At 43.2% G+C, this 27,817-nt stretch overlaps 1 protein-coding gene across 4 annotated transcripts; it reads right to left on the bottom strand.

The window, feature by feature from the left end:
* Positions 1–23,155, bottom strand: LOC134487469 (uncharacterized). Of its 4 annotated transcripts, none has more exons than XM_063289286.1 (8): positions 8,629–8,650; positions 7,181–7,371; positions 5,260–5,744; positions 4,309–4,466; positions 3,411–3,570; positions 1,912–1,982; positions 1,248–1,348; positions 1–94 (listed from the first exon to the last, which is right to left on the bottom strand). In XM_063289286.1, exons 1-8 carry the CDS (start codon positions 8,633–8,635, stop codon positions 77–79), a joined length of 1,191 nt encoding a protein of 396 aa, XP_063145356.1. In that variant the 5' UTR covers positions 8,636–8,650; the 3' UTR covers positions 1–76. The 4 variants fall into 4 exon arrangements, 2 of the variants coding, with proteins under 2 accessions (XP_063145356.1, XP_063145357.1); XM_063289287.1 differs by lacking the exon at positions 1–94 and adding an exon at positions 833–898; XR_010066857.1 differs by lacking the exons at positions 1–94; positions 1,248–1,348; positions 1,912–1,982; positions 3,411–3,570; positions 4,309–4,466 and adding exons at positions 9,173–9,464; positions 16,544–17,423; positions 22,939–23,155 and having other exon boundaries at positions 5,637–5,744; positions 8,629–8,822.
* Between the last annotated feature and the right edge of the window lie 4,662 nt (positions 23,156–27,817).

Below are 27,817 nucleotides of genomic sequence, written 5' to 3'. Positions count from 1 at the left end.
TTTTTTATTTGAATTGATCATAAAATGACATTGATGGGAATGACGTAGGCCAACGATTTGTCTTTCGTGGCTGTTTTCATTTATCCAGGATGTTCTACAACAAAATATATCAGGAAATGTATTAATTGATTTTGTTCAACAAACAGATTTAAAGTCAGTATTGTAATTACAGAATTAAGTTCGCTGGTGCTTTGGAGGACATAGGAACACCAATGTGGCACTTTTTAACAATACTTTTCACAAATCTTCTGTAACTTTTTAAGGTGTTGCAAAGAGGTGTTGTGTTTGTGCACTTGCACCTTCCAAAGCAGCTTTTGGAGAGACAGTCTCAAATGCTGCACAATTTTATTTCTTAGGGCTCATCCACACAGCCACTTCGTCATGCGTTCCTCCCATCCAGGCATCAGGAGGAAATCATGTTGGCATAAATCGCATTGCCCCCACATCTTGCCCTTAATGCACCTCTGGAATAGGGCTGTGGCATGTTGCTATCTGTACAGCTCCTTCACACAACCCTACAAGAGCAGTAATTGGCAGTTTTCCCTGGCTGAATGTCATCAACCAGGGATAAAGCCACCACCAATTGCCATACAGAACATGTGCCAGGATGGTGGTTGTAAGATCCTGTTACATTGCATATGTGATCTTGGAGCCAGAGCTCAAGGAAGGGGATTCAGTGTGTGCAAGAGAAGTGTTCAGCTGTGGGGCGCCCTCCAGTACATCCACACAATTTCTCCAAAATGATTATTGACTGGTGAGGCTGTCAACCACTAGGTGGCACTCAAGTCACCTCCATGTCAGATGAGAGGTCTTCTTCTGTTTTCCCAGGGAAAACTCTACTGTACTTCCATGCTGGAACTCCTTGGACCAACTTCAGCCTGCCTCAGCAGTGGGCTGCCTACAATACAGAGGCTCTGTTTGGAGGACATATCCTGAGCAAAGTGTGCGGGGCATCTGTGCACCATGTTAAACAAGCTGTGTGGATGAACTCTTACGGTCTGCACAGTATGTTTCACAGCAGTATCAGCTGACGCTGGAATGGAGATACATGAATGAAAGGGTCCAATTTGCACCACAAATACTGTACATTAGAACTGCAACCTGTTCTTGACATCATGGTCAAAATATAACACTCATCTTTCTGGCCTGCTTTCCCCCACTTAAAGTCCTCTAGGTAGGTTGGGCTATAACCCATAATTCCTAGCAAGTTTAGGGAAGCCTGCTTTGGACTGCCACAGCTAACATACCTGTCTTTCCACATGGACAGTGCTGGTTCCAAAGGTAGCATTCCCATAGCTGGTGATATAATACTGTGCAGGAGCCTCAGTTGTGCTTGGTTTGTTTGGGACTGTGAAAATAGTAAAATGCTTAATAATATCAGGCCTCTGCAATAGTGTTATGGCAGACACATGTGCTAGGCTGCCTCCCTATCACCCAAGTTTATGGATGCTTCAGAGAAGGCATCAGCTCACTGGGCTATGCATAGGGGATAAGCAACAGAAAGCTCCCCTTCCATTATCCAGTTCAGACAACCAATCCTTGGCAAGATCATTGGCTCAGTCTCTAAGAGTCACTCAGTTTTTCTTTAGTGTGAAGTATAAACCCCAATATTGCAACAATTCAAGGTTACTGTGTTTTAACCCTCAGAAACTGATGGGCTATAGTCATTATAACTGAATTGCAATAACATTACAAATAATCTAAAAGCCAAGACCATAGAATTTTGTATCTAAGTTTTTTGTAAAATACTTAAAAGATACTGAGCCTGTATTTTTCAGGATATTTATGCTAAGACAAACAATTTCATCATGCAGCATTCTAGTTTATTGAAACAATTATTTAAATACTGATGTTAATGTTGTCATTAAGACAGAGAATCATTGACATTAACTGCAAATATTCCAACCTCACCTTTGGGTAACAGGAGCTCTGTTTCAAACCGGTGGGCACAAATCCCACAAGTTTTAATGTCTTCTTTGAACCTGGAATGAGGTTGGATGAGAAAAACGACCAAGCGTCACCAAACGGATTGGCCTTTAGTGTGATATGGGAGCTGTTAAGGTGTCAGACTAACAAAATCAAGGTTCAAGGCCCCATGCAAGCATGGAGTTCACTGATTTACTTAGGCCAATTGCACCTATCTCAGACCAACCTACCTCTAAGGGATGGTGTGAGGAGAGATGCTGATGTATCTCACCTTGAATTTTCAAGGAAAAAGGCAGAATTTAAATGCAGACATTCTTAAAATGTGGGTGGGTTGGTTGGTTTGGGTTTTCTTTGGTTTGGTTACCAAAAATGGTTTTTGCTAATGCTTTAAACATGAAAGACTGAAAAACTAGAAGTACAGAGGCATATTTAAATTCCTACTGCTGTGATCTGGGAAAAAGCTGCAGATGAAAATGGGAAGAATCTGCCATTTGAGCAACAATCCACTGTCCTTTCCCACGGCTGCTATTCCTGGGTAAGTAGAAATCCCTCAGAAATGGGATGGGGAAGTCTTAATTGTACACACTGATTTTGTACTATGTGTTCTGGATGGACAGAAAAGGAAAGGTTTACATTTGAATCCCCAGCATGAGGCTGCTATAGTCCCTTAGGGTAGACAGTTTTTCAGGCTGGCCTCTCAAGAAGTGGCTTTGGAGAACTTAAATAACATCTCCAAATAAGCCACTTGGAGAAGATATAAAAACACTATCAATCTCTTAGTTTGATTGTATATTATAGTGTTTCAACCTTGGCAACTTTAAGATGTGTGGACTTCAACTCCCAGAATTCCCCAGCCAGTAAGGGGAGGGGAGTTGAAGTCCACACATCTTAAAGTTGCCAAGGTTGAGAAACACTGGTATATTATATCCCCTAGCTCAGGTTTAACAAAGGTTAATGGAAAAAAATGGATGAAGCCCTAATTATAAACTGAAGAAAAGAACTGACATAATAGCCATCCTGCAGCACAGCCTTTCCCAATCTAGTGCCAACCACATTCCCTAATTTCCAGTCTAGTTTGGGCTGTGCTGGCTGGGGATTATGAGAGACAAGACCTAAAACATCTAGAAGGCAGGATCAGGAAGATTGATGCATCAAATGAGGGAGAACTATAAAAATGGTAGAAGAGAACCCTCAGTAACACTATTAGAAGAAGGGCTTAAATGAAAATAAGCACCTTATGGGAAATATTTGGGAGGTTTTGTTTTCTTTTTAAAATCAGTTTAGAGGACACAGAGCCATCCCCGCAGTTAAACTTAAGAAACAAGAATTCAGAGCTAAGTATCTCAACTGAGGATCTGCTTTGGGGAGAAAAATGTTACAGTGTATATTTTCTGGATAAAGGCCAATATACAGCTCAGGGAAATACGTAATTGTGAAAGACTTTACAGTATAGGTTTTGCTGGTGTGAAGCATGAAATACTCACACAGTGGTCTTGTCATCCAGATCTGGCCAGACAAATTCAGCAAGACATCCAACTGTCCGGCAGGGTGCCTTTATGCAAAGATGAAGCCCAGGCCATTCTTCCAGGAGCTTTTGGTTAGTGGAGATGATTGTCATGATAAAGTCCCAGGTTAATTGGAATCCTTTAAAAGGCAACACAGAGAGGGGGTTCTAAGAAGCATTCAGTGCAGCCAACCTTCTCCAACACGGTGGACCCTAGATGGGTCTAATTTCAACTCCCAAAATCACCAGCAAGTCCAGCCAAAGGCTGTGATTTGGGGGCAACTGAAATTTGATGCCATTGGAGAGCCCCAAGCAGGGAAGAACTGGACTGAGTACTGGCTTTAAAGGATGCTCTAAAGCAGATGCAGCTTTGCTGATTAGACATCTTGAGCACACAAGGTTTATCTTGATCACTGCCTGGCAACAGGAGCTCTTGGTTCATCACTGATGAGAAGAATGCCTTAAAGAAAACAATAAATCCATTCTCTAAAGTTGGTTCTTCAGTTCCACTGCTTGGTTTGGGACAAGGTCATCTGAAGGACTATCTCTGTCCACTGAAGCCTGTTTCTAATCTACCATCTTTTGTCAGTGGTCCTTCTCCCATACACAAGATCAGTGGGATTTGCCTGTATGGGAGACAGACTTTTTTCAGCTGACACCCAGAGGTGGGGCTGGCCATTCCAGTGGTCATATGCCAAGCCACTCCAATAGCTGCATATAGGCAAACCTTGAACAGCTTCCTTCAACTGAAATCCAAGGAGTTCTTTTCTTAAGGGATTACACAGATTTTGGCTTTATATATACTGTTTTTGTTGTACATCGTTTACATTACATTTGAGGGTATAACCCTAAAAAGCAGTAAATGCCTACGTACGTACCGGTCCTCTCCACTGGCTTTCTGCACCTGAGTTCAATATAGCTGTAACCTTTTTGGTTGTTTGCTTTGATCAGTAAAGGCGTGCCACTACATATGAGCAGGCAGATTGCTTTAGCAACCCAGTGAGTTGAAAAGAAGGAGCAAGCTTTCACCATGAGTCTGGGAAAAGAGAAAAAAAAGCCAATGCCTTCAGGTCCCATTTTAAGATGCTCTTTCTGGTTCTGCTTAAGTTAGGCCCAGGCATCTTATCTGTAACAATAATCAATTCAACAGGGGACTAAACAGCCCATCTTCTAGAGAGTCCCTAATGCTTAAAACCAATGGAATACAGTTATCAATTGTGGTTTAAGCCTCAAGAGACCAGATTCAAGCCCACACTCAGCATGAAAATCACTGAAGAACTTTGGTCCAGTCACCAGCCCTTACGGTTGTAAGGGAAAAACCAGAGGCAGAAATGCTGGGTAGGTGGCCTTGAATTCTGGGAGGGAAGGAGGGTTACTGTGTGATGAGGGCTATTGTATCTTTCAGAAACAGGCTGCAATCAGTTCCTGGACTTGAGGTTTCTTTCCTGCAGTTGGGGCACAGAATTAAGCAGCCTGATTACAGCTGTGTGTTTTGCTGTTGTATTCACAAAATCATCACACATTTACTTTCCTTCCGATTAGAGTGGATCCCTATTTGACAGTCTGCAGGAAAACACTCAACAGAGGATTAGGACAGCTGACTTTAAAGATGAGATAGCATCAGTCAAACTGACCCAGCAAAACCCTCTTTCCAGCTCAGTTTGGCATATTCTCAAGAATTGTCTGGCAAATACTGGTTGTCTCATCCTTATATGTGATCCCTGCTTATGCAAATCAACTGGCCCAGTTTGAAGAGGCCGTCAGTTGTAGATATTGGCCACATGTTGGCTTGTCCTTATCTATGACACTTAACAGATACTATTCAATACCTTTGGAAGAAGCCCTCTGGGATCTCAGGAGAAAAGTACAGGCGAATATGCAGGTCCTCCTTGTGATCTTCTCCCCACATTACTGAAACCTCCTGATTTTGATTGAGATAGTTGGGAAATAAGTAGCACATGTCCTTCTCCTGGCTTTGCAGAGCTTCCCAGGGCTCCCCAGGCACAAACACTCTGGCTCTGGGATTAAGACCTTTTACATTTCTGATCTCCAGGCAGATCTCAAAGTGCTCTAGCAGGCTGAAGAGTTTCCCTTTCTGGAATCTGCTTCCCACCATTTCCTCAAAGATGTCTACCATGTTGTCTAAAGAAAGCTGGTGCTTAAGCAAGGCTCTCATGGCTTTCTGGCATAGCATGGCTTTGGATTGAAATGTCAATGCCCAGTTGGCCCGGTCTCGGATGGTGGCATGTTCTCCTATCAAGATGTCCACAGAAATGCTCTCCAGCTGTTGCATTAGGCCATACCTCACAAGGCTCTGGAAAAACAGAAGCATATGTGCCCAAGGAGGCTCACAATTTTCATAGAGGAACTGAATGAAGTTAAAGCAAGAACTACAAGTAGATCTCTTGCTGTCTTGTAGTAGATTATTGCTTTCTGATTCCTAAATGATTAATCTTAGCAACAATAAAACCACTCTCCTCCTGTCCTACTCCCGTCTTAAGCAAAAGTTATGGGGTTGCTCTTCCACTCTACCTGTTCCCCCACCCTCAGACCACTCTTTTGCATCTGGCCCTCGGAGTTGATACAAGACATGAACTTGTCCCCTTTGAGGCAGCCAATCAATAGTATTGCCTTATCCTGTTTCCCTGCCTCTCCAGTTTAAAACTAGTGCTTTGCCCTTCCTTTCTCCAAACCCCTCTTCTCCCAGCTTTTTGAATGTACTATCTTTTTATTTCTAGAGATACTTATGAGGTCCTGATCTGTATTGTGGTTAGGACTGAACTACCTGAGGTTCTTCTACATTCTGTTTAGAAATGCAGCAATATAGCCTCCCCTGTGAATTAGCAGAAAACATGGTCATCTGAAGGGCATCCTTGGATCTGGCATGCTAGGGATCAAAACTGCTGAAATAGCTTTCCTGAACAACTGACTTCAGGTTCACATTGGATATGGTCAGGGCAAGAAATTTCCCAGGGCTCCATGGGAGCTGCAAAAATTATCAACCCCCAGCATTGATCTTGTTTAGGTAAAGATACTGTACTGGGTAGGACTGCAACGTGGCTTAATACATTCCATTCATACAACTTGACCTACATCTGCCTCTCCTACTTATTGCATCCTTCACATTACATTTTATTCTGTTCTGGAGGGTCTCTCAACCCTTAGAGCAGCTTTTCAGGAGGCCAAGGGTAGAGTAGAGCAGGGAAAATAGGATGCCCCCCTTGCCCAAATGGAAGTTTTTTTTCTATGGGAAGAAGACCCTTTTGGGCAGTTTGGTTTTAACTGCAGTACTCAAATAGCTCTATTTTGCTTTTAAAATTTTACAGGAAAATGCAAGGAAAGCATTCACCAACACCACCATTGGGTTAATTCAGAGACAAAGCAAATGAAAATGTAGAGGCTGCTCATGTATGACCCCACCCCTCTCCCCAAAGTCCAGCACTTTTCATATCATTAATAATCTTTGCTGAATGGGGAGAAAACACAACAGGAAGTTTTGGCAGCTACTGTTGAGTCTATGGAAGATTGTTTGTGCTATTATTTTAATGGTTTAAATTTGTTTTTGTTTTGTTTTGTTTTGACATCATTGTACCCCACAGAGTGTCAGGATTGGGGGCAGGTTCTAAATATGATAAAACAATTAATTTTTTAAAAAACTATGGTCTGTGGAAATTCGGCTTCTAGCTAAGAGAAGCAATACCCCCACAGTGCTGGAGAAGGCTTCTACAGTGGAATCAAACTGGTACTCACTTTAAAGAGAGTGATCAGAATAGTTGGACGTAAGAACACTGTGCCTTCCAGCTGCTTGATCTTTTCATACCATACAATTAATCCAATGCGATGCAGGTATCTCAAAATATCCTGCAGGAGTTCTCTGTCCAAGTGGACCAAGTGATACTGGGAGGAGAGCTTGCTGTGTAGAAGATCGAAATTCACCATCCCTAAAATATCAGAAGAGCGCTTGTTGAGAGCTGCTGCAAGAGAGTCAGTCTTAGGCAGACAACCTACAGTACAGTACATTCTATGCTTCAGAAGTGAGACTTGCTGTTGAATAAATAGGTTCAGGCTACTTCTAAAGGGGCAAAATCAAAGGAAAAATAAATGGGGCCCATTGTACTAAGTGATCATTACTTTGGCATTTAAATTAGCTTGTCCAACTTTGATCTCTGGTAGTCACAAAATAATGTTATCAATCAATTAAGTTCTGAACGTTTAGGATAAGGTTCTTTCATTGCAGTCTTGTTGCTGTTGAAATTATATGACTTTAGGGGTGGTGAGATGTTGTTGTCCGCAACAACTTAGTGTATAAATTTGAATTTGTGACTTTAAGTGGGAAATGTGGGTCTCATCTTTTTTTTTCTTTGCACAGCATGCTTAATTTATTATGGCTGCCTAAATTGAGGAAAGAGAGCCAGTTTGTGTAGTGGTTAAGGTATCAGGCTAGAAACTGGGAGACCGTGAGTTCTAGTCCTGCCTTGGGCAGAAAGCCAGCTGGGTGACCTGGGGCCAGTCTCTCTCTCTCAGCTTTAGGAAGAAAATAATGGCAAACCACTTCCAAAAAAAACCTTGCCAAGAAAACTGCAGGCAATTGCCTGGAGTCAAAATCTGACTGGAGGGCACACACACACACACATACAAAATTAAGTCCCCCCATGACAGTTTCATTGAAAGGGATCTCTTTCTTTCTAATGTTCCAAATCTTTGAGCTCAGTCAATTAACTTTTTATTCAATAGGCCTTATAATTAGACTATGTCTTAATTGATTTATTTGGATTTTTATGCTCTTTAAATAAGTACTTGCCCTAAATATTCAGGAAACTCAGCACCTAAATAAACTTAGCTTATACGAGGGGAAGTCTACCTCAAGGCCAGCCTCCACCTATTGCCTCAGCAGCAATAGGTGCCCAAATTAATTATTTAGTGTATTTTGCCACAGCTGTATAACCATAACTAGCTCAGAAGGATTATTCAGGGCATGGTCCCTAAATTGTATAGGGGGGCCTCCCCAAACAATTTAGGGACCATGCCCTGAATAATCCTTCTAAGCTAGTGGTTATATAGCTGTGGCAAAATACACTTTGCACATGTTCCAAAAGTGATTGCTCTCGCTTACAACAACACATATTCAAAGGCTAAGATCTGGCAGTAAAAAAGAGAAAGAGGAGATCTATAAAATGCCCACCGATAACAACATTTACTTGCCATGTTCAGTCATCTCTTCATTGTTTTGCATCATATCCACAATTGCTGCCTCTACTTGTTTATAGATAGGGGGAAGCACTTGGATGACATTAGGGAATAGCTCTTCATTCTTGACATGCTCCAAGATTGTTTGTTCAAGTTTTTTAATGTCCAGGTAATCCATGCAGTTGACAGGAACAAGATCTAGAATCTAGAACAGAAAATGCAGAGAGACAAAGAGAACAAACATGCAAGCAAGGGGAGAAATTACGACATACTGCTTGGTATCCAGCTTTTGTGGAAGCTTAATGGAGAATGGAGTGGAATAGGAGATGCCATACATGCTTATGCATGGCATGACAAAAGGGGAGCAACAGTAAAATTTCTCCCTCTCTCATAGAACCTGGAGTCATCTGATTGGCTAGAGATTCAGGTCAGAAAAAAGGAGGAATCTCATCACTGCTCAGATTGTTTGCGAGGTGTTTGGACAATTGCACACCAGCGCTTTCTGAGTTGAGATCATTGCATATGAAATACTGTATATATGACAGTATTCCTTACTGTAAGGGTGCAATTTTCCATTTCTTTCAGTCGAGTCCACTGGTCCTCAAAGAACTCAGATTCCTCATTGTCTTCCAGGTTACTAATAAGGTGAGCTAGGTTAATCTGTCTCTCCTTCAGCATGGCCTGTATCTTGCACATGATATCCTTTTTCTTTTCTTTAACCTCCTCCTCAGAACAAGCATCTGTGTGAGTTCCAACAGGAAGGACTATGGAGTTTGGCACTCGCATAAACAGGTTGCTAATCCAAAATCCAACAAGATCCTTGAAGGAGTTATCGGTAAGCTGATACCTACAAAAAGAAAAGTGACTGATCACTGAGCCAGCCAACCCTTCATCATGTTGACAAACTGGCTTATCTAAATGCACGTACTTTCAATAGTCTCAGTCATCATGTAATACTGGCAGCTCACCTAGAGTTTCTTTTTCTTCCTCATTGAAGTTATATACCATTACTTGTAAAATAATGCTGAGCTCCTTAAGTAAAAATACAAAACAAGGAGACTGTAATGATTGCCTACTCTAATAGACTCAGACTCACAAGCAGGGACTTAATGATATCTGATTTATTAAAGAATAGTATGCAAATACAGAGAAAGCTGAGAATGAGCAAAAGCGTGCCAAATACAAACTAAAAACCCTCGGCTCAAACGTAATCCCTCCCCTCGCCCTGCCGTTGCAAACTCCCTCCCCCCCCAGGTGCTGGTAACCGTTTCTGCTGATGTCCTGGGAAAGGAACCTTGAACACACGAGATAACCCAAACACATTCCAATCCAGCTGCTAACATATAACAATCCCACGAGATGGAATCCTCCTCCCCTCCCAGACGAAACACGCATCAGCCAAATGACATGCGAAACATTACAATGTAACGGTAACATTGGAACGGTGAACATGACATACCGCCCCCCCAAAAAACATCAAGGAGCAGGTTTGAGAGGATAAGCTAGATGAAAGCGGCGAACCAAAAGAGGAGATTGTACATCACGGGCAGACACCCACTCAGGGTGGGGGAAGTGTTTCCGTGAATAAGGTACTGCAGAGTGCCACGTAGTCAGTGAGAATCAAGGACCTCCTTCACCTCAAAATGTTGTTGTCCGTCAATCATGATCGGAGCAGGAGGTGGGGGTTGTGGATGCCAGTGATCTGAGTGGTTGACAGGCTTGAGTAAGCTGCAATGAAAAACAGGATGTAAACGTTTCAGATTGTGTGGCAAATCCAGTCTAAATGTGACAGGGTTAACAACTCCTACAATGGGAAAAGGTCCGACAAACTTAGGAGCCAACTTCTTCGAGGGCTGAGGGGACTTAATGAACTTAGTGGAAAGGTAGTCCTTATCACCAACTTTAAAAGCAGGTTGAAGGGCTCGTCGCTTATTGGTGTGCAGTTTATAGGCAGATTGGGCATCAGCCAACACCTGTTGAATCACTGGCCACGAATCAGCCAGTTGAGCAGCCCAATCAGAAGCAGAGCAGGGCTGTGTGGAGGGTTGAGGCAACTCAGGAATGGGAACAAAGTCCCGGCCAAACACAGTATGGAAAGGAGTGTGCCCCGTGCTTTGATGGACGGCGTTGTTATAAGCCACCTCAGCAAAAGGTAGCAGATAAACCCAATTGTCCTGCTGATAGTTGACAAATGCCCGCAAAAATTGCTCCAGGGTCGAATTAAGAGCCTCTGTAGATCCGTCAGTCTCCGGATGCGACGCAGTGGACAACGCCTGCTTGGTGCCCACCAGCTTTAAAAATGCCCTCCAAAATTGGGAAGTGAACTGTGTTCCGCGGTCTGTGATCAAGTGGGAGGGGCTCCCGTGAATCCGGTAGATGTGGATTAGAAAAAGGCGGGCCAATTGCTGCGCAGATGGAATGGAAGCACATGGAATGAAATGGGCTTGCTTGGAAAAGTAGTCCTTTACCACCCAAATCACAGTCTTTCTCTGACTAGGAGGCAAATCCACAATGAAATCCATGGAAACCTCCTCCCAAGGATGGGAGGGGCTGGCCACCGGCTGCAGCAGCCCTTGCGGTTTGCCCCCCTTCCATTTTGACATAGCACGGACAGGACAAGAAGCAACATAACTTTTTACATCACGTCTCAATGTGGGCCACCGAAATTGGCGGCGTACCAGATGCAAGGTTTTGACAAACCCAAAATGACCAGCCACTTTATCATCATGAGACCTAATCAAAATTTCCCTTTGCAAATTGTCAGGGACATACAGGTGGTTTTGCTTCCAAGCTAAGCCTCTGTCAAATGTAACATTGTCTCTATTCGCCTGCAACCAAGTGTCAGATTTCAGCTCTAGCAGAAACTGTTGTTGCAATTGCGAGGGAATTGGCGTCCTTCCCCCAGCTGGTGAAACCGAAGCTGGGGGCAGCTGTGCACGAGTCTGACTGCGTGTGACAGCTTGCAACCCCAATTGGGGTGCTGTCCACACTGTACCCACAACGTCAGGTGCTTGGACCGAATCCTGGGGCAGGTGGGAAAGCACATCAGCCAGGAAGTTTTTCTTGCCCGGAATGAACTTCAACTTAAAGTCAAAGCGACTGAAAAATTGAGCCCAGCGGATCTGCTTAGAACTGAGCTTACAGGGCATGCTGAGCGCTTCCAAATGTTTATGGTCAGTCCAAACTTCAAAAGGACATTTAGCCCCCTCTAAGAGGTGGCACCATGCCTCCAAAGCAGCCTTGACTGCAAAAGCTTCTTTCTCCCAAACATGCCATCGCCTTTCCGTCTTGGAAAACTTCCGGGACAGATACGCACAGGGCTTCAGGCGGTCATCAGCATCCGCTTGCAGCAAGAGCGCTCCAATTGAGAAATTGGAAGCATCCACTTGAACCACAAAGGGTTTAGCGGGATCAGGGTGTTGAAGAATGGGTTCAGCAGTGAACAGGCTTTTAAGTTTGTTGAAAGCCAACTGGCATTCAGGTGTCCAATTGAGCAATGCCCCCGGGTTCTTCACCTTGCGTGTGTCCCCCAACCCCTTCGTACGTAACAAATCAGTGAGAGGCAATGCAATTTCTGTGAACCCCTGAATGAACTGGCGGTAATAGTTGGAAAATCCAAGAAAACTTTGGAGCTGCCTGCGGGTATGCGGGCGCTCCCACCCCAAAATAGCTTGAATCTTCGCAGGATCCATTTCAATGCCCTTGTCAGAGATCCTGTACCCCAGGTAGTCCAGCTGAGTCTGATGAAATTCACACTTAGAAAGTTTAGCATAAAGCTCAGCCTTTCTCAGTTTGCTAAGCACCTGTTTCACCAAGCGCTCATATGTTCCTCCTCCGTTTCAGTATAAATCAAAACATCATCCAAATAGACCAGTACACCCTTGAACAAATGTTCATGTAACACTTCATTGATCAATTGCATGAACACCCCTGGTGTCCCCGCCAACCCAAAAGGCAAAACTTTGTACTGAAAAGAACCCAGGGGACAATTGAAAGCAGTCTTCCATTCATCCCCCTCCCGAATGCGGATACAGAAATAGGCTTCCCGCAAATCCAGCTTAGAGAAGATTTTCCCCTTAGCCAGATGTGCTAACATGTCTTTTATTAATGGCAGAGGATATTTGTTTAATATTGAGACCGCATTTAATCCGCGGTAATCTGTACAAAGTCTCAATGTCCCATCCTTCTTCGCTCGAAACAAGAGGGGGGCACCCACTGGTGAATTTGCTGGTTCAATAAAACCCCTGGCCAAGTTTTTGTCCACAAACTCCCTCAACGCCACCAGTTCCTTTTGCGTCATGGCATAGATTTTTGGTTTGGGCAATTGAGCGTCGGGGACCAACTCTATCGCACAGTCAGTTTTTCGATGGGGTGGAAGTTGGTCCACTTCTTTCTCACCAAACACATCCGCAAAGCTTTGGTATTGCTCCGGCAAGCCCTCCAGTGGGGTGACAGTGAAATGCGGGGTTGCTGCCGCCGCCCTCCCCACTGCAGCCTCTGGAGCGTTGTCCTCCCCAGCGGCTTGATAGAAACCATCCCCAAAAGTCAAAGTCCTGTGCACCCAATTTATATATAGGTTTTGTTGGACCAACCAAGGAATCCCCAGAATGACTAAGGGATGCCCCACAGGCACCACCACAAACGGCAGCCCCTCATGGTGGCTGCCCATTTGCAATGCCACCATGCCCGTGAAATGGGTGACTGGTTTCCCCCCCGCCATAGAACCATCCAGCTGGGTGAAAATCATGGGACGTTGCAGTGGAAAGCTGGGTAACTCCAAAGCAGCCACCACGTCAGGGTGCATCAAGCAACGCGAACACCCTGAATCGATCAATGCCCAAACTTCAACGGTTCTTGTGCGGGAGCCTAACTTCACTTTAACAGTCAGTGTGGGATAGTTGGCACTCACCGAGATATGTTCGCGCCCATCCTCCACCACCTGCCCACAGGTGCTCTTTAAAGCAGGTGGCTGGCGTTTCCTGCTGGCTGGAGTAGATCAGGCTCCCCCTCGCCCCCGAAGTAAGGAATCTCTTCCACTTCAGTTTCAGCCATGGCTGCCTTCATTTTCCTGGGTAGAGAGGGAGATTTCCCCGATGGCTTCCCCGAACGATCATCGGTCTTTCCCTTCGGGCACGCCGCCGCTCGGTGACCTTCCTTCTCACATTGGAGGCGTTGCCCTTTCGCATAGCGGAGCTCCCTCTCCTCTTCCCAGGCACGTTGACCGGACTTCCCAGTGGGCACAGCAGTGCGGGAACACTTGCTGAGGGCAGCATATCTCATCACCTTCTGGTGAGCGAAGGTCTCATGGGCATGCTCAGCCTTCCCTGCCAGCTGTATCCATTCATACAGGGTATCTGGGTCGTCCCTGCCGAGCGACCACCTCAGGACCTCCGTATTCAGACCATCCTTAAAAAGTTCTATTAATGTGGATTGAGACCAATCCTCAACCTTCCCAGCCAGAGCCTTAAATTCCAGAGCGTAGTCTGCCACCGATCGTGGCCCCTGGCACAGCTCCCTCAATGCCCGTTTTGCTCTTTCTTTAGCTAACAGGTCTTCAAAGTGTAGTTTCAATGCCCACAAGAATTCTTCGAACTCCTCCAGCTCAGGGGCATCCGATTGGCATAACTGTACATACCAATCGGCAGCCCGCCCCTTGAGCTTAGTGGCAATGGCATTAATCTTGGCTCTTTCTGAACGAAAACACTGCTCCCATTCATCCATATAACTCCTTGCATTGGTAAGGAAGAACGACAGCTTGGTTGGATCTCCATCAAATTTAACGGTAAAGTCCTTAACCCCCACTCCGGGCGGTCCCTTCGCCACAGCTGGGTGGTCGGGCTTCCTTTTAGCTCCCAGGGATCTCCGCTCTCGAGGAGGGGACCTTGAAATTCTCACCCTTGGCGCTCTTGCTTCCTCTCTGTGCCGGGTCCTACTCCTTTCCTCCGGGGAAGGTGGGGGCAAAGAAGGAGTCGAATGCCTATTACTAGACTCCTCTCTCCTCCTCTCCCGGGGACCCCAGTCCATGGACATTTTTCGGAACATAAATTCTAGTGACTCCAATTTGGCCTCCACCAGTTTTATATGATCAGGGGTTTGGGAATCCTCCTTTCCCTCCTGCCTCACCACGGTTGGGGACATCGGGTATCGCTGCTTCCAAGACGTTTTGGACGTCCCTGGTAGGGATCCCTGTGTTTCATCCCAGGTGATCAGCTCGTCTGGCGACTCACTGTCAGTTCAAGGGCTCTTTTACCTCCAACCTCCTCTTCTCCTAGGCTGGAGCTCGACCCCTCCCAAACTTCTGAAAGCTCTCGAGGAGGGACTCTCTCCGTTCTTATCACTGTGGAGTCGGGTTCTCCCTCGCTTGATTCCTCGCTTTCCATGATTTGGGGATTTGGTTTGCTCATCGCTAGCACTTCTCCCTCACAAAATAAATCTGGAAAGGGGCTAACGGAAAATTTTTTGGATTCTCAGCTTTATGTAAGGATTGCCTACCCTAATAGACTCAGACTCACAAGCAGGGACTTAATGATATCTGATTTATTAAAGAATAGTATGCAAATACAGAGAAAGCTGAGAATGAGCAAAAGCGCGCCAAATACAAACTAAAAACCCTCGGCTCAAATGTAGTCCCTCCCCTCGCCCTGCCGTTGCAAACTCCCCCCCCCCCCCAGGTGCTGGTAACCATTTCTGCTGATGTCCTGGGAAAGGAACCTTGAACACACGAGACAACCCAAACACATTCCAATCCAGCTACTAACATATAACAATCCCACGAGATGGAATCCTCCTCCCCTCCCAGACGAAACACGCATCAGCCAAATGACATGCGAAATGTTATGATGTATCGGCAACATTGGAACGGTGAACATGACAGAGACACTTGCTCAGGTAGCCATCTGCCAGGCATTGCCCATTGGTGACACCATAAGCAGCTCCTTGCTCTTGAAGTCTCAAAGGCTGGGCCAATGTATCAAGCCTATGATCTCAGCATAAGATGGACTGAGATGTAACATTATTTAATATACCCATTAAGAGGAAATCATACATAATTGTTGGAGAGACAAGCCAACAAAAATGTACCATTCAAATAAAGATGTACAGAAAAGTGGGAAGTATCTGTCACTAAATATGAGAAATGCATTCTGCATGTGCTCAGCTGTATTTCAACTTCAAATGGAAGCAATAACAATAACTTTTTTGATTGCCATATTTGGCTTGCTGAGAATTCAACTCACACATCCATGGTTGGAAATTCAAAACCTGTGGGCAGGACATTAAAAGGATGCTTCCTGCAGTTTTGTAGCCACATTCCTTCTGTGTCAGAAAATGCAGAAGAATTAATTTAGTAGATAAATTGTGTATTTCATTCAGAAACTGTGAGTGCAATCCAGTGCTGGTTTATTAGAAGTTGGTTCAGCTGGACTGGCAAAGCATTTAGCCTTAGATATCATACCTATCAGATAGCACCAAGGTAGGAGAAAAATGGTAATTGTTGCCTTTTGTAAGAACCTATAATATCACCCCCAACAGTCAGCCAAAGTTTAAATATCTGACTCATTTAGAACAAGATGTGCACACATATCTATCTATTCCACTGAAATTAATGGGTCTATCACTGAAAAATATTTAATGCTGCTGGGCACTGGGACCAAGATGTTGGATGAGCCTGTCTTGATGGTGTCGAGAATATAAATAGGTTTACAGTTCAGCCTTGGTTATAGTGTATCCTATCTTTGTGGTTTTTAAGTGTCTTGGTTATTTCTGTTGTGTACCCTGAAACCTACATTAGCTGGCCCAGAGTTACAATTTATAATTTGGGCAACCACATAGATCTCATTCATTCATTCATTCATTCATTCATTCATTCATTCATTCATTCATTCATTCATAAATAAATGTTCACAAGAGAAGAACGAGAACACTTACCGGTGAAAGTTAATGACCAAGATGACAAGGGCCTGTGAGGTAATGAACATATGGTGGGTCACATAGTATTCCAGCTGGCCAGCAAAATCCCAAAAGAGAAAGGTAAAGCCTTGGATATGGAACTCACTTATCTCAATTCCAACTGTCCGCTCTTCCTCTGACACTTGAACAACTTGTCCCTGCTTTAAGCTTTTGCAGATTGTAGACTTTCCTGCTAAGGATGTCCCCAAAAACATGGTCTTGACCCGCTTGTCCTCCTCTGCTTGGCCATTCTGCAGCTGATGGAAGTAGCTGATAATCTGTTTGATACCCCCTGCACATACTTCATCTGGGGGCTCCCTCAGTGAGTTCCCATTTACCTTGAACAACTTCAGGGGCAGCTTTTGGAACATTTCTATGGGAAGCTGCTGCAAAACATTATTTTGCACATAGAATTCTTGCAAGTTTTTCAACTCCAATACTACTTGAGGAATGACTTGGAATAAGTTTGTGGACAAGTTCAGATACTGGAGATAGTCACGACAGGCACTTAAATCATTGGGAAGGCTGTCTAAGCGGTTGTTGTTAAGTCGGAGATGTTTTAACTTAGGGAGAAAAGTGAAGATCCCCTCTGGGATATCTCGGATTTGGTTCTGATTGAGTTCAAGCTTCTCCAGATGGATCAAGTTCCGGATTTCCATTGGAAAGTGTGTCATAGTATTTTTAGACAAAATCAGTTTTTTCAGGTTGCAAAGGTTCGAAATCCCAGTGATATGTTTCAGCTTGTTCCGGTCCAAATTCAGGCTCTCTATACTGCTGTTTTGTAGGACTTCAGGAGGAAGAACTCGGAGTCTTAATCTGGAGAGTGTCACTTCATTTGGAAAGGCTTCCTGCCCTAGATCTGGAGAACGAAGGTTACAAGATGTTGTGATTAAGGGGGTAAAAAAGACTGAAACTTGCTTACTATTAGGAAAATTCTGTATTTAGGTGAGCCCATTTAGATGATCTCTTCAGCAAAGGATCGTTACCTTGTCGTGGTGCTGGAGCTTGAACACCTCAATGATGCCGTGAGCTAAACCGTGAAGAGCCAACCAAGACAGGAAGGTCATGACAGAGAGGTCAGACTAAATGCGATCCCTGGGGAAGGTAATGGCAACCCACCCCAGTATTCTTGCCATGAAAACTAAATGGATCAGTACAACCAGAGATATGTCGGTATACCATCGGAAGATGAGACCCCCAGGTCAGAAGATGGTCAAAATGCTACTGGGGAGGAACAGAGGATGAGTTCAACTAGCCCCAGACGTGATGACGCAGCTAGCTCAAAGCCGAAAGGACGGCTAGTGGCCAACGGTGCTGGTGGTGAACAGCGAATCCGATGTTCTAAGGATCAACACACCACTGGAAGCTGGAATGTAAGATCTATGAGCCAGGGCAAATTGGATGTGGTTATTGGTGAGATGTCAAGATTCAAGATAGACATTTTGGGCGTCAGTGAACTGAAGTGGACTGGAATGGGCCACTTCACATCAAATGACCACCAGATCTACTACTGTGGACAAGAGGACCACAGAAGAAATGGAGTAGCCTTCATAATTAATAGTAAAGTGGCTAAAGCAGTGCTTGGATACAATCCAAAAAATGATAGAATGATCTCAATTCGAATTCAGGGCAAGCCGTCTAACATCACAGTGATCCAAATATACGCCCCAACCACAGATGCTGAAGTAGAGCAGTTCTATGAGGATCTGCAGCACCTGCTGGACAACACACCTAAAAGAGATGTTATTTTCATCACAGAAGACTGGAATGCTAAGGTGGGCAGTCAAATGACACCTGGAATTACAGGTAAGCATAGCCTGGGAGAACGAAACGTAGCAGGACATAGGCTGATAGAATTTTGCCAAGACAACTCACTCTGCATAACAAACACTCTCTTCCAACAACCTAAGAGAAGGCTTTATACATGGACTTCACCAGATGGACAACACCGAAATCAGATTGACTACATCCTTTGCAGCCAAAGGTGGTGGACATCTATACAGTCGGTAAAAACAAGACCTGGAGCTGACTGTAGTTCAGATCACGAACTTATTGCACAATTTAGGATCAGACTAAAGAGATTAGGGAAGACCCACAGATCAGCTAGATATGAGCTCACTAATATTCCTAAGGAATATGCAGTGGAGGTGAAAAATAGATTTAAGGGACTGGACTTAGTAGATAGGGTCCCGGAAGAACTCTGGACAGAAGTTTGCAACATTGTCCAGGAGGCGGCAACAAAATACATCCCAAAGAAAGAGAAAACCAAGGAGGCAAAATGGCTGTCTGCTGAGACACTAGAAGTAGCCCAAGAAAGAAGGAAAGCAAAAGGCAACAGTGATAGGGGGAGATACGGCCAATTAAATGCAAAATTCCAGAGGGTAGCCAGAAGAGATAAGGAATTATTTTTAAACAAGCAATGCGTGGAAGTGGAAGAAGACAATAGAACAGGAAGGACAAGAGACCTCTTCCAGAAAATTAGAAACATCGGAGGTAAATTCCAGGCCAAAATGGGTATGATCAAAAACAAAGATGGCAAGGACCTAACAGCAGAAGAAGAGATCAAGAAAAGGTGGCAAGAATATACAGAAGACCTGTATAGGAAGGATAACCAAGGCCAAGGTGGATGGATGATATTCTAGAGGTGACGGACTCGTCCCTGGGGGAGCTGGGGGTGTTGACAACCGACAGGAAGCTCTGGCGTGGGCTGGTCCATGAAGCCACGAAGAGTCGGAAGCGACTAAACGAATAAACAACATTTAGATGTTCTAGTGGTAGTGGAGGCGGGGGAGAAAGGTTAAGCTTTGAAAGTCTCTAAAATACTTGATTTACCCAAATGTTACAGAAAGCAGGCAGAGAAAGGGATGGGGAGAGAGCAGGTTGACAATAAAGTTTTGGAAAAATTAATTATATATTACTTCAAACAGAATGGGTGGGGGGAGGAGCTGCAGATAGAGATAATTTCAGATAACCCAAGACTGTCCCAAAAATTGGAAGGGTAATAACAGTAATAAAAATGGCTGGTACCACCCAGTTCGAAAAAACAGAATCTAACTGTAACTCAAGCCCATTTTCTCAACAAAACACAAAAATTCCTTCTAAATTAAAAAAAAAATCAGAAGTAGAAACAAACTAGGTTGTTTCTATATTAGCAATGCTGAAAATAATTTATTCCGTACTACAGACAAGGAAGTTGTATGCCAATTCTGACAGCGCAATCTGAACTAGTATATTAAAGAATAACTTCTGTATGGATCATTACGCATCTCACAATCACATAAAATGTGAGGCAAAGGAATGACTTTGCTATGATTCATACAACCTTGTACTGTAATTTAGCCACCTGATTTTAAGAATGCAGGTAAATGCTAAGTAATTTATGATTATGACAGTGTCCCATTGTTGGATAGCTGATTAATGTTACTGCTTAGTATGGATGTAAACCATGACTTATGGCTTAGTATCTTGCATGATCACAGTCAATGGTGGCTAATTCAAGAAACCACTTTTTTAAAAAAAAGTTGCATAAAAGTTGCTACAGTCTTTAAAAGAAGGGATAGGCAACCTCTGACCCATATGGGTGGCCTAGTGCAGGCACCAAGGTAGTACAAAACTACGGACACCTAGCCCACTATCTCGCCCTTTCTCCTCTACTATAAGTAGCAAGCAATAGGAATTAAAGACTGATACTCACTAGGTCCATGCTGAGACATATTTTGGCCTTTGTTCCCTATTTAGCAAGCAGCAGCTGTATCCTTACCCTTTACCCATCTACTTTCATTTCCTGAAATCATTTCATTTTGAAAAAACTTGAGCTCCACCTTCTTTTCCTCTTATTTCAAAATACTGTATAGCCCCTCTCATCTCTTGGTGCAACCCAAGGGAAACGAAAGAGGAAGAACTGGATGCTCCATAGATAGCAGATTGATGGCTCTCTGCTAGTAAAATGTTCCCAGCCACTTCCGGAAAAGTGATGCATACAATATATTTTTTAAAAAGCATCATTTCATATGACCACCATCCTTCCTTAAGGGTATGATTTCCCTTTAAATGTCTGATCTTACTGATTTCAGTAAATGCCATGCAAGTTTAGGCATTACAGAAATCATTTGACTTTGGGTGAGAATCTGTTGATATTAGTAGTACTTTGTTTTACTTTTAACTTTGTAGCTAGTCTAGGAACACATCCCAGAAAACAGATTTGTTTTATGTACAGGGTGTACGAGTATGTGTGGAGGAACAGTAATTGTTTCACTTGTGGATGCTTTTAGTGATGAGACAAATACTATTGCTTGCTACCCTTATGTTTGGTGTTTTGCACTTGCACTGTGTCCATTGTTTGCAGTATCAAAATTCTGAAACTAGTCAGTTAAGAAGACAGATAGTTAATCTATTTATCATTGCTCAGAGAGGGGAGAAAGGACAGCAAGAATAATACTGTTGAAAATAAGGTCCTCTGGTATCAACTCCAATTTTTACAAGTGCCTACACATGGTTTGTTATAGGTAGTCCTTGACTTACGACCACAATTGGGGCCAGAATTTTCATCCTAAGGCATTGTGGTCATAAGTTGAGTCAACCACATGACCAGACCCAATTTTACAACCATTTTTACAGTGGTTATTAAGTGAATCCAGCTTCCCCAATAGGTGTTTTCTGCTCGAAAACAGCAAAAAACATAGCAAAACGTGATCACATGACCATGGGACACTGTAACCAGTTTGTAACCAGAGAGCCAGTTTGGTCTAGTGGTTAAGGTGCTGGGCTAGAAATCAGGAGATTGAGAGTTCTAGTCCCACCTTGGGCATGAAAGCTGGCTGGGTGACCTTGGGCCAGTCACTCTCTCTCAGCCCAGCTCACCTCACAGGGTTGCTGTTGTGGGGAAAATAGGCAGAAGGAGTATTAGGTACATTCGCTACCTTGAGTTATTTATAAAAAAATAATAATGACGGGATATAAAATAAATAAATAAAAAACCAGTCTCAAATGTGAGCCGGTTGTCAAGCGCCATGTGACCACAGGAGGTGGTGGTGTGACTTTTGCGACTCTTGGCAGTGCTTTACAGGCCATAAAGCACTCATTCCAAGGCCATCGTAACTTTGGACCATCGTTAAACGAACAGTCGTAAGTCGAGGACTACCTGTATTTCCACTTTAGAGGCATTCTTTTAACACAACCAATTTATTGAATGATCTTATGAGCGTTCGCTGAGAGTTAAATGCTATGGAATGTGTTTCCAAGTAGGAGTTGATAAAATGGAAAGACTAGGTTCTTTTTTTAATTAGCAGAAGCAGCAAAGAATGTTTGGGTTCCAAATCTCAGCTAGGCAAGATGAGAACTTCCTGCAGGTGTCCCTGATGTTTAGCAAATTGCTGATTTAGCTTCACTGAAATTGAGTGGAGCTAAATTGAGAAATGTCTGAACAGCTGATTTGTATACCTAGATTTTACTAGTGTGTTTTAATTAAGAGTTGGCACCAAATATATGATTTAGGATTAAGTTATTATCTAACTTAGATGCTTGTGAAGATTTTGTATGTTTAATTAGTTGGGAATTTTAGGAGGGTTGAGAATATGAGCTCCAAAGTGATGGGACAGCCAAACAATGAAGTAACATTTTAAATAGGTGCTACTGAGTTGGGTTTGATTCCTGGTGATTGTATGAACAAATGCTTGCCACTTCAACTTCATCCTAGCAGCCATTCATTGCTCTGCCAAAGACATTCCAGTAGTATCATCAATCCCTTCCCTCCATCTTATTATCCATTGTCTATATCATCTTTTACTACTTGCAGCCTTGCTAAGCACTATCATTTTTTAAAACTTCATTATCTGCTCACATCATACCCACCCAGTTCTAGGTCTAGGATACCTAGCCAAATTGGGTGGGTGGGTAGATTTGAAAAGACTTCCAAAAAACACAATAAAAAAGCAAAAAGCAGTAATGACACACTGTGTGTGCCAGCACAGCCACTCAAGGGTTAAATATAGTTTTGCAAAAGTTGCCACATGACAACAATTGGTGCTGATATAATTAAAATTATTTACTGTAATTCACAGTAAATAGGGTGAAAATGTCAAGAGAAAATAAAAAATGTCCAGGGCAGAAAATTGTAAGCTCAAAAACTTGAAGAAAAAAAGAAACAAGAGGGTGCCTTTTTGAAATTGCTAATAAAATCAGAAGATGAGCCAAACCATAGGGGGTACCAGAATATGTCTTTGCCTAGGGCATCAAAATGTCTAGGTCATGTGCCTACAATATAAGTTTCTGAATAATCATCATTGACTGAACGGAGTAGTCCATCAGAACTATATGACCAGTCCTTCTTGCCATCCAAGCAATGCTCATGTTTACATAAGATACAAAACACTTACTCTGAACCATAGCACTGTTGGCAGTCCATCTGTTGCCACCAGCTGTCCCAATCTCTTTGTCCTGCATCCTCTCCATGTTCTTTGTGGCATTCAGCTCTTGTCCCTCGGCATTCTCCAGCCTTCAACATGACTGCAGCAATTCTGATGACCTGCCACCAAATCCCATCTGGTTCCTTTCTAAACACCCAGTGTGGTGTTGTTCACAGATGAAGACCTTGAAAAGGACAAGGGAAAGAGGGGTATTGGGGTGGGCATTTTCCCAGCAGCGCACCCTTCTTTTCATCAGGAAAACATGCATTCCTGTCCCCCCTCTTCCATTCTCACTCTTTCTCCATGTTTCTTTCTTACAGTAGTTTCTTGTCATTGAAATCTGATGTTCTGATATACTCATTGACTGATTATGTGCCACCAAGTTGTTGTCAACTCTTAGCAACCACAGATTTTCTCCAAGATGATCTGTCCCTAACCTGGTCTTTCAGGTCTTCCAAAGGTACGCTCATCACTGCTGTAACTGAGACTATCCACCTTGCTACTGGCCATCCTCTTAATCTTAACGAATTCCATATTCTGCCAGTCTACACAAAGGCCTTGCTACAGTTAGATGAAAGGACCTAATCTTTCATGCTACTCCTGATAATGTATAATCAAAAAAAGATGGCCCACAAATATTCCCATTTTTGGCATATCTACACTTAACACGGGGACGCGGTGGCGCTGCGGGTTAAACCGCTGAGCTGCCGATCGGAAGGTCGGCGGTTCGAAACCGCGCAGCGGGGTGAGCTCCCGTTGCTAGTCCCAGCTCCTGCACACCAAGCAGTTCGAAAACATGCAAATGTGAGTAGATTAATTGGTACCGCTTCGGCGGGAAGGTAACGGCGTTCCGTGAGTCATGCTGGCCACATGACCCGGAAGTGTCTATGACAACGCCGGCTCTAAGGCTTAGAAACGGAGATGAGCACCGCCCCCTAGAGTCGGATACGACTGGACTTTACGTCAAGGGAAACCTTTACCTTTACCTTTACACTTAACACTGATTAGATACCTGCATTTTATCAAGGACTAGCCTGGACACTGTCTTCAAACAACCAAAATGATGCCTCTATACATGGACATCACCTGATGGAGTACGTAGAAATCAAACTGACTATATTATTGCTAAAAGGAGGCGGCAGAGTTCAATTATAGCATCAAAGACATGGCCAGGTGCTGACTCTGGAACAGATCACGAACTGCTCATGTGCAAGCTCCAAGTTAAGCTAAAGAAGAAGAAGAAAGCCAGTCAAGTTCCACAATATGATCTTGAACATATACCCACCATTTTCAAGGAAAACATCAGGAATCGCTTTGAAGTCCTGAACTTCATTGATAGACAACCTGCGGAATTATGGAATGAACTTAAAGAAGTTGTTAATGATGAAACTGAAAAGAGACTGTCAAAAATGAAAAAAGAGAAGAAAGCAAACTGGATGTCAGAACAAACCGTGGAAATTACCAAGAAGAGAAGCCAAAGAAAGACAAACATCTCAGAAAAGAACTTAACATAGTTTCAGAGAGCTGTTAGAAGAGACAAGAAGCAATATTACAACAATACCTGTAAAGACATTGAATATGGAAACAAACATGGAAAAACATGAAAACTCAGGAGGAGGTTCCAACCTCAAATGGGTATGCTAAAGGACACCAATGGTCAGATGGTAACTGATTCAAAGGAGACCAAAAGAAGATGGAAGGAGCATACTGAATCACTCTACAGTAAAGATGTCAACATCCAAGATACCTTAGAAGACACTGCTTACTTACAAGAACCTCTAGTACTAGAAGATGAAGTTAGATCAGCACTCCAGTCATTACCAAGCTGGAAGGCTACAGGAACTGATGGAATACCCACTGAAATATGGCAAGCAACAGAAGAATCAGTTAAGCTATGCTAGAAAATCTGGAGAACGACACTGTGGCCAACAGATTGGAAGAGGTCAATCTACATTCCAATACCAAAAAAAAGGAGACTTAACAGTTTGTGCAAACTATCGTACAATATCCTTTATTTCACATGCTAGCAAAATAATGCTTAGCATCATCCAGCAGAGATTAGAGCTCTACATGGAAAAAGAGATGCCAGATTTTCAAGCTGGCTTTAGAAAAGGCCAAGGAACGGGAGACATTATAGTCGATACATGCTGGATAATTGAGAAAGCCAAAAAGAAGTCAGTATGCACTTCATCAATTATAGAAAGGCCTTTGATTGTGTCGATCACGTCAAGCTGTGGAAAGGGCTCGAAAAGTAGGAATCCCAGAACATCTCCTTGTCCTCATGAGAAACTTATATACAGGTCAGGAAGCCACAGTAAAGGCAAAACATGGTGAAACAGACTGGCTCCAGATTGGCAAAGGAGTGCGACAAGGCCATATAAATTCCCCTTATTTATTCAACCTATATGTTGACTATATATTAAGGAAAGTTGGATTGGAAAAAAGCGTGGTTTTAAAACCGGAAGAAGAAATATCAATAACCTGCACTATGCTAACTACCCTGATAGCCAAAAAGGCAAAGGATCTGCAAGCCCTAGTACTAAAATTCAAAGAGCACAGTGAAGAAAATGGGACTAAAATTAAATATAAAGACAACCAAATTAATAACAAGTAAAACAACCAGCCTTAGAATTGACAGTGAAGATATCGAAGTGGTGGAGAGCTTCTGCCTTTTAAGATCAACCATCAACAGTAAAGGATCGAACAGTCAAGAAATACGCTGCAGACTAGAGCAGCCAGGAAGGCCTTGGAAAAGATACTCAAATACCATGATGTGTTTATACCTACAAAGATCAGAATTATGCAAGCCATGGTATTCCCTGTGGCACTCTATGGAAGCGAAAGGTGGACTTTAAAGAAGCAGGATAGGAAGAGCACTGACCCCTTTGAACTTCGGTGTTGGATAAGACTCCTGAGAATACTGTGGACCGCCAAGAAAACAAACCAATGGATCATCGAACAAATCAACCCAGAGTTCTCTCTCGAGGCAGAAATGACCAGGCCCAAATTATACTACTCTAGACACATTATGTGGAGACCCAGCTCTCTGGAAAGGCTCTAATGCTGGGAAAGGTGGAGGGAAAGAGGATGACCAGCAGCAAGGTGGGTGGACTCAGTTACAGTGGTGATGAGCGTACCATTGGGAGACTTGAGAGAACAGCCTAGGGATAGGTCTATGTGGTTACTAGGAGTCGAAAACAACTTGATAGTACCTCATCGATCGATCAATCAGCCTGGAAATGTATTCCTAGATTATAATCTAGTAGGCTTGTGAAAGGTCCCCTGTGCAAGCACAGAGTGATGTCTGACCCTTTGGAGGGACGCCGCTTTCGCGACGTTTTCTTAGCAGACTATATCAGGGCGGTTTGCCATTGCCTTCCCCAGTCGTCATCTTCCCCAGTGAGCTGGGTACTCATTTTACCAGGCCCAACTGAAAGTGTTGATTAGCAATTTTTAAGCTCTACACAGTGCAGCACTGAAATACATCAGGCAATGCCTTCCCAGTGTTCAATCAGCCAGTCTGTTCAGGACGTCTAGAGATGACCTGCTGAGAGTCCCCTTTTGGAGAGGTTCGTGAGATGTGGACAGCTGTGGACATGTGGTAACCTTCACTCTTTGGAACACCCTCCCTGCAGAATTTCAGGCAGCCACTATCCTGCTTACATTTTGAAAACTAAACTCAGCACTGTTCCAACATGCCTCAGCCCCTGGCTGATTGTGGATAGCTGTCATGGGTATTGTTGATTATACTAATGATTTTTGCTTTCTATTGTCTTTATTACACATTTTAAATTTTGTGTCTTGCTGTTGGCTGCCTAGAGTCCTTTTGGATTGGAGTGGATTCTAAATTAATAATTTGATCTGCTTTCTCATTAGACAACCCAAATGAAGGACAAACCTAAAGTATTGGTCAGAAATGCTGAACCTAAGCTGCTTTGTTTCACGGGGAAAAAAAGCATTTAAGCATTCTTAAAGTACTAGAAACTGTACAGGGAACAAAATGTACTCTAGATGGGGTAGTTTAACTATTAACACTTTAAGTAATTCCTCCACTGAACAGGTTAACTATTTCCCCACAAATTGCCCACCTCTTAAAGCCAGCTGTAGAATGCTTGTGGGGACCCTGCCATTGAAGGGCATGCACAAAAGCCATGGGATCTACTGTATGTTGTTCCTAAACTGTGGAAGGTGCCACATTAAAAACTTCATACGACACCCTTCTTACTCTTAGCTTTTAGGATCTTTTCATTCATTTTATTCTGAATGCTTTTAGAAATCATTTTGCTGGATTTAATGGTATGTTTGTTGCATATCACTTTGTGGCTTTTAAAGCCAAAAGAGGGCAAAACCAGTATCTATTAAGCAAGCATTATGTTATACTAATTCAATATATACCTGAACTATTTTTGTCAAATTGGAAAGAGAAAAAAAAAATCATTTTTTTTTAGTGTTTAAAGAAGAGATCCTGAAGCTATTAGAAAAGTTACACTAATATATCACCAGTCCTGGCAATTTGACAGCAGCCATTTCAGCATGCACTCTGACCTAATTTCTTTCCCACTGCAGCAGAATTCTTAAGATTGTGGCAATGGCCTGGAAGTTAAGTCACTGGATGGAATGTATCACTAATCCTTAGGAATGCTAAATGTCATCCGATGCATGTCACTTTTCTCCAGTGCATGTCACTTTGGGATGCCCAATAAAAAATCACAGGGAAAATAAACATTCAAGAATTATCTTTACACACTCTGATGACTTGAAGTGCCTTAAGTCATCCTTTAAACAGAAAAGATTTACGTTAGATTACAGGTATGCCAAGTACTCCTTTTGGTGCCCACCTAATTTTCAG

Source organism: Candoia aspera, chromosome 1 (assembly GCF_035149785.1).
Source record: "Candoia aspera isolate rCanAsp1 chromosome 1, rCanAsp1.hap2, whole genome shotgun sequence".
Taxonomy (NCBI): domain Eukaryota; kingdom Metazoa; phylum Chordata; class Lepidosauria; order Squamata; family Boidae; genus Candoia; species Candoia aspera.
This window is presented reverse-complemented; position numbering and strand designations above follow the sequence as displayed.

Coding starts and splice junctions, on each gene's coding strand:
- LOC134487469 (XM_063289286.1), bottom strand. Junction 5,745..7,180: donor TTCTGATCACTCTCTTTAAA/GTGAGTACCAGT, acceptor CTGTTTTTCCAG/AGCCTTGTGAGGTATGGCCT. Junction 3,571..4,308: donor AAAGCCAGTGGAGAGGACCG/GTACGTACGTAG, acceptor TGCCTTTTAAAG/GATTCCAATTAACCTGGGAC.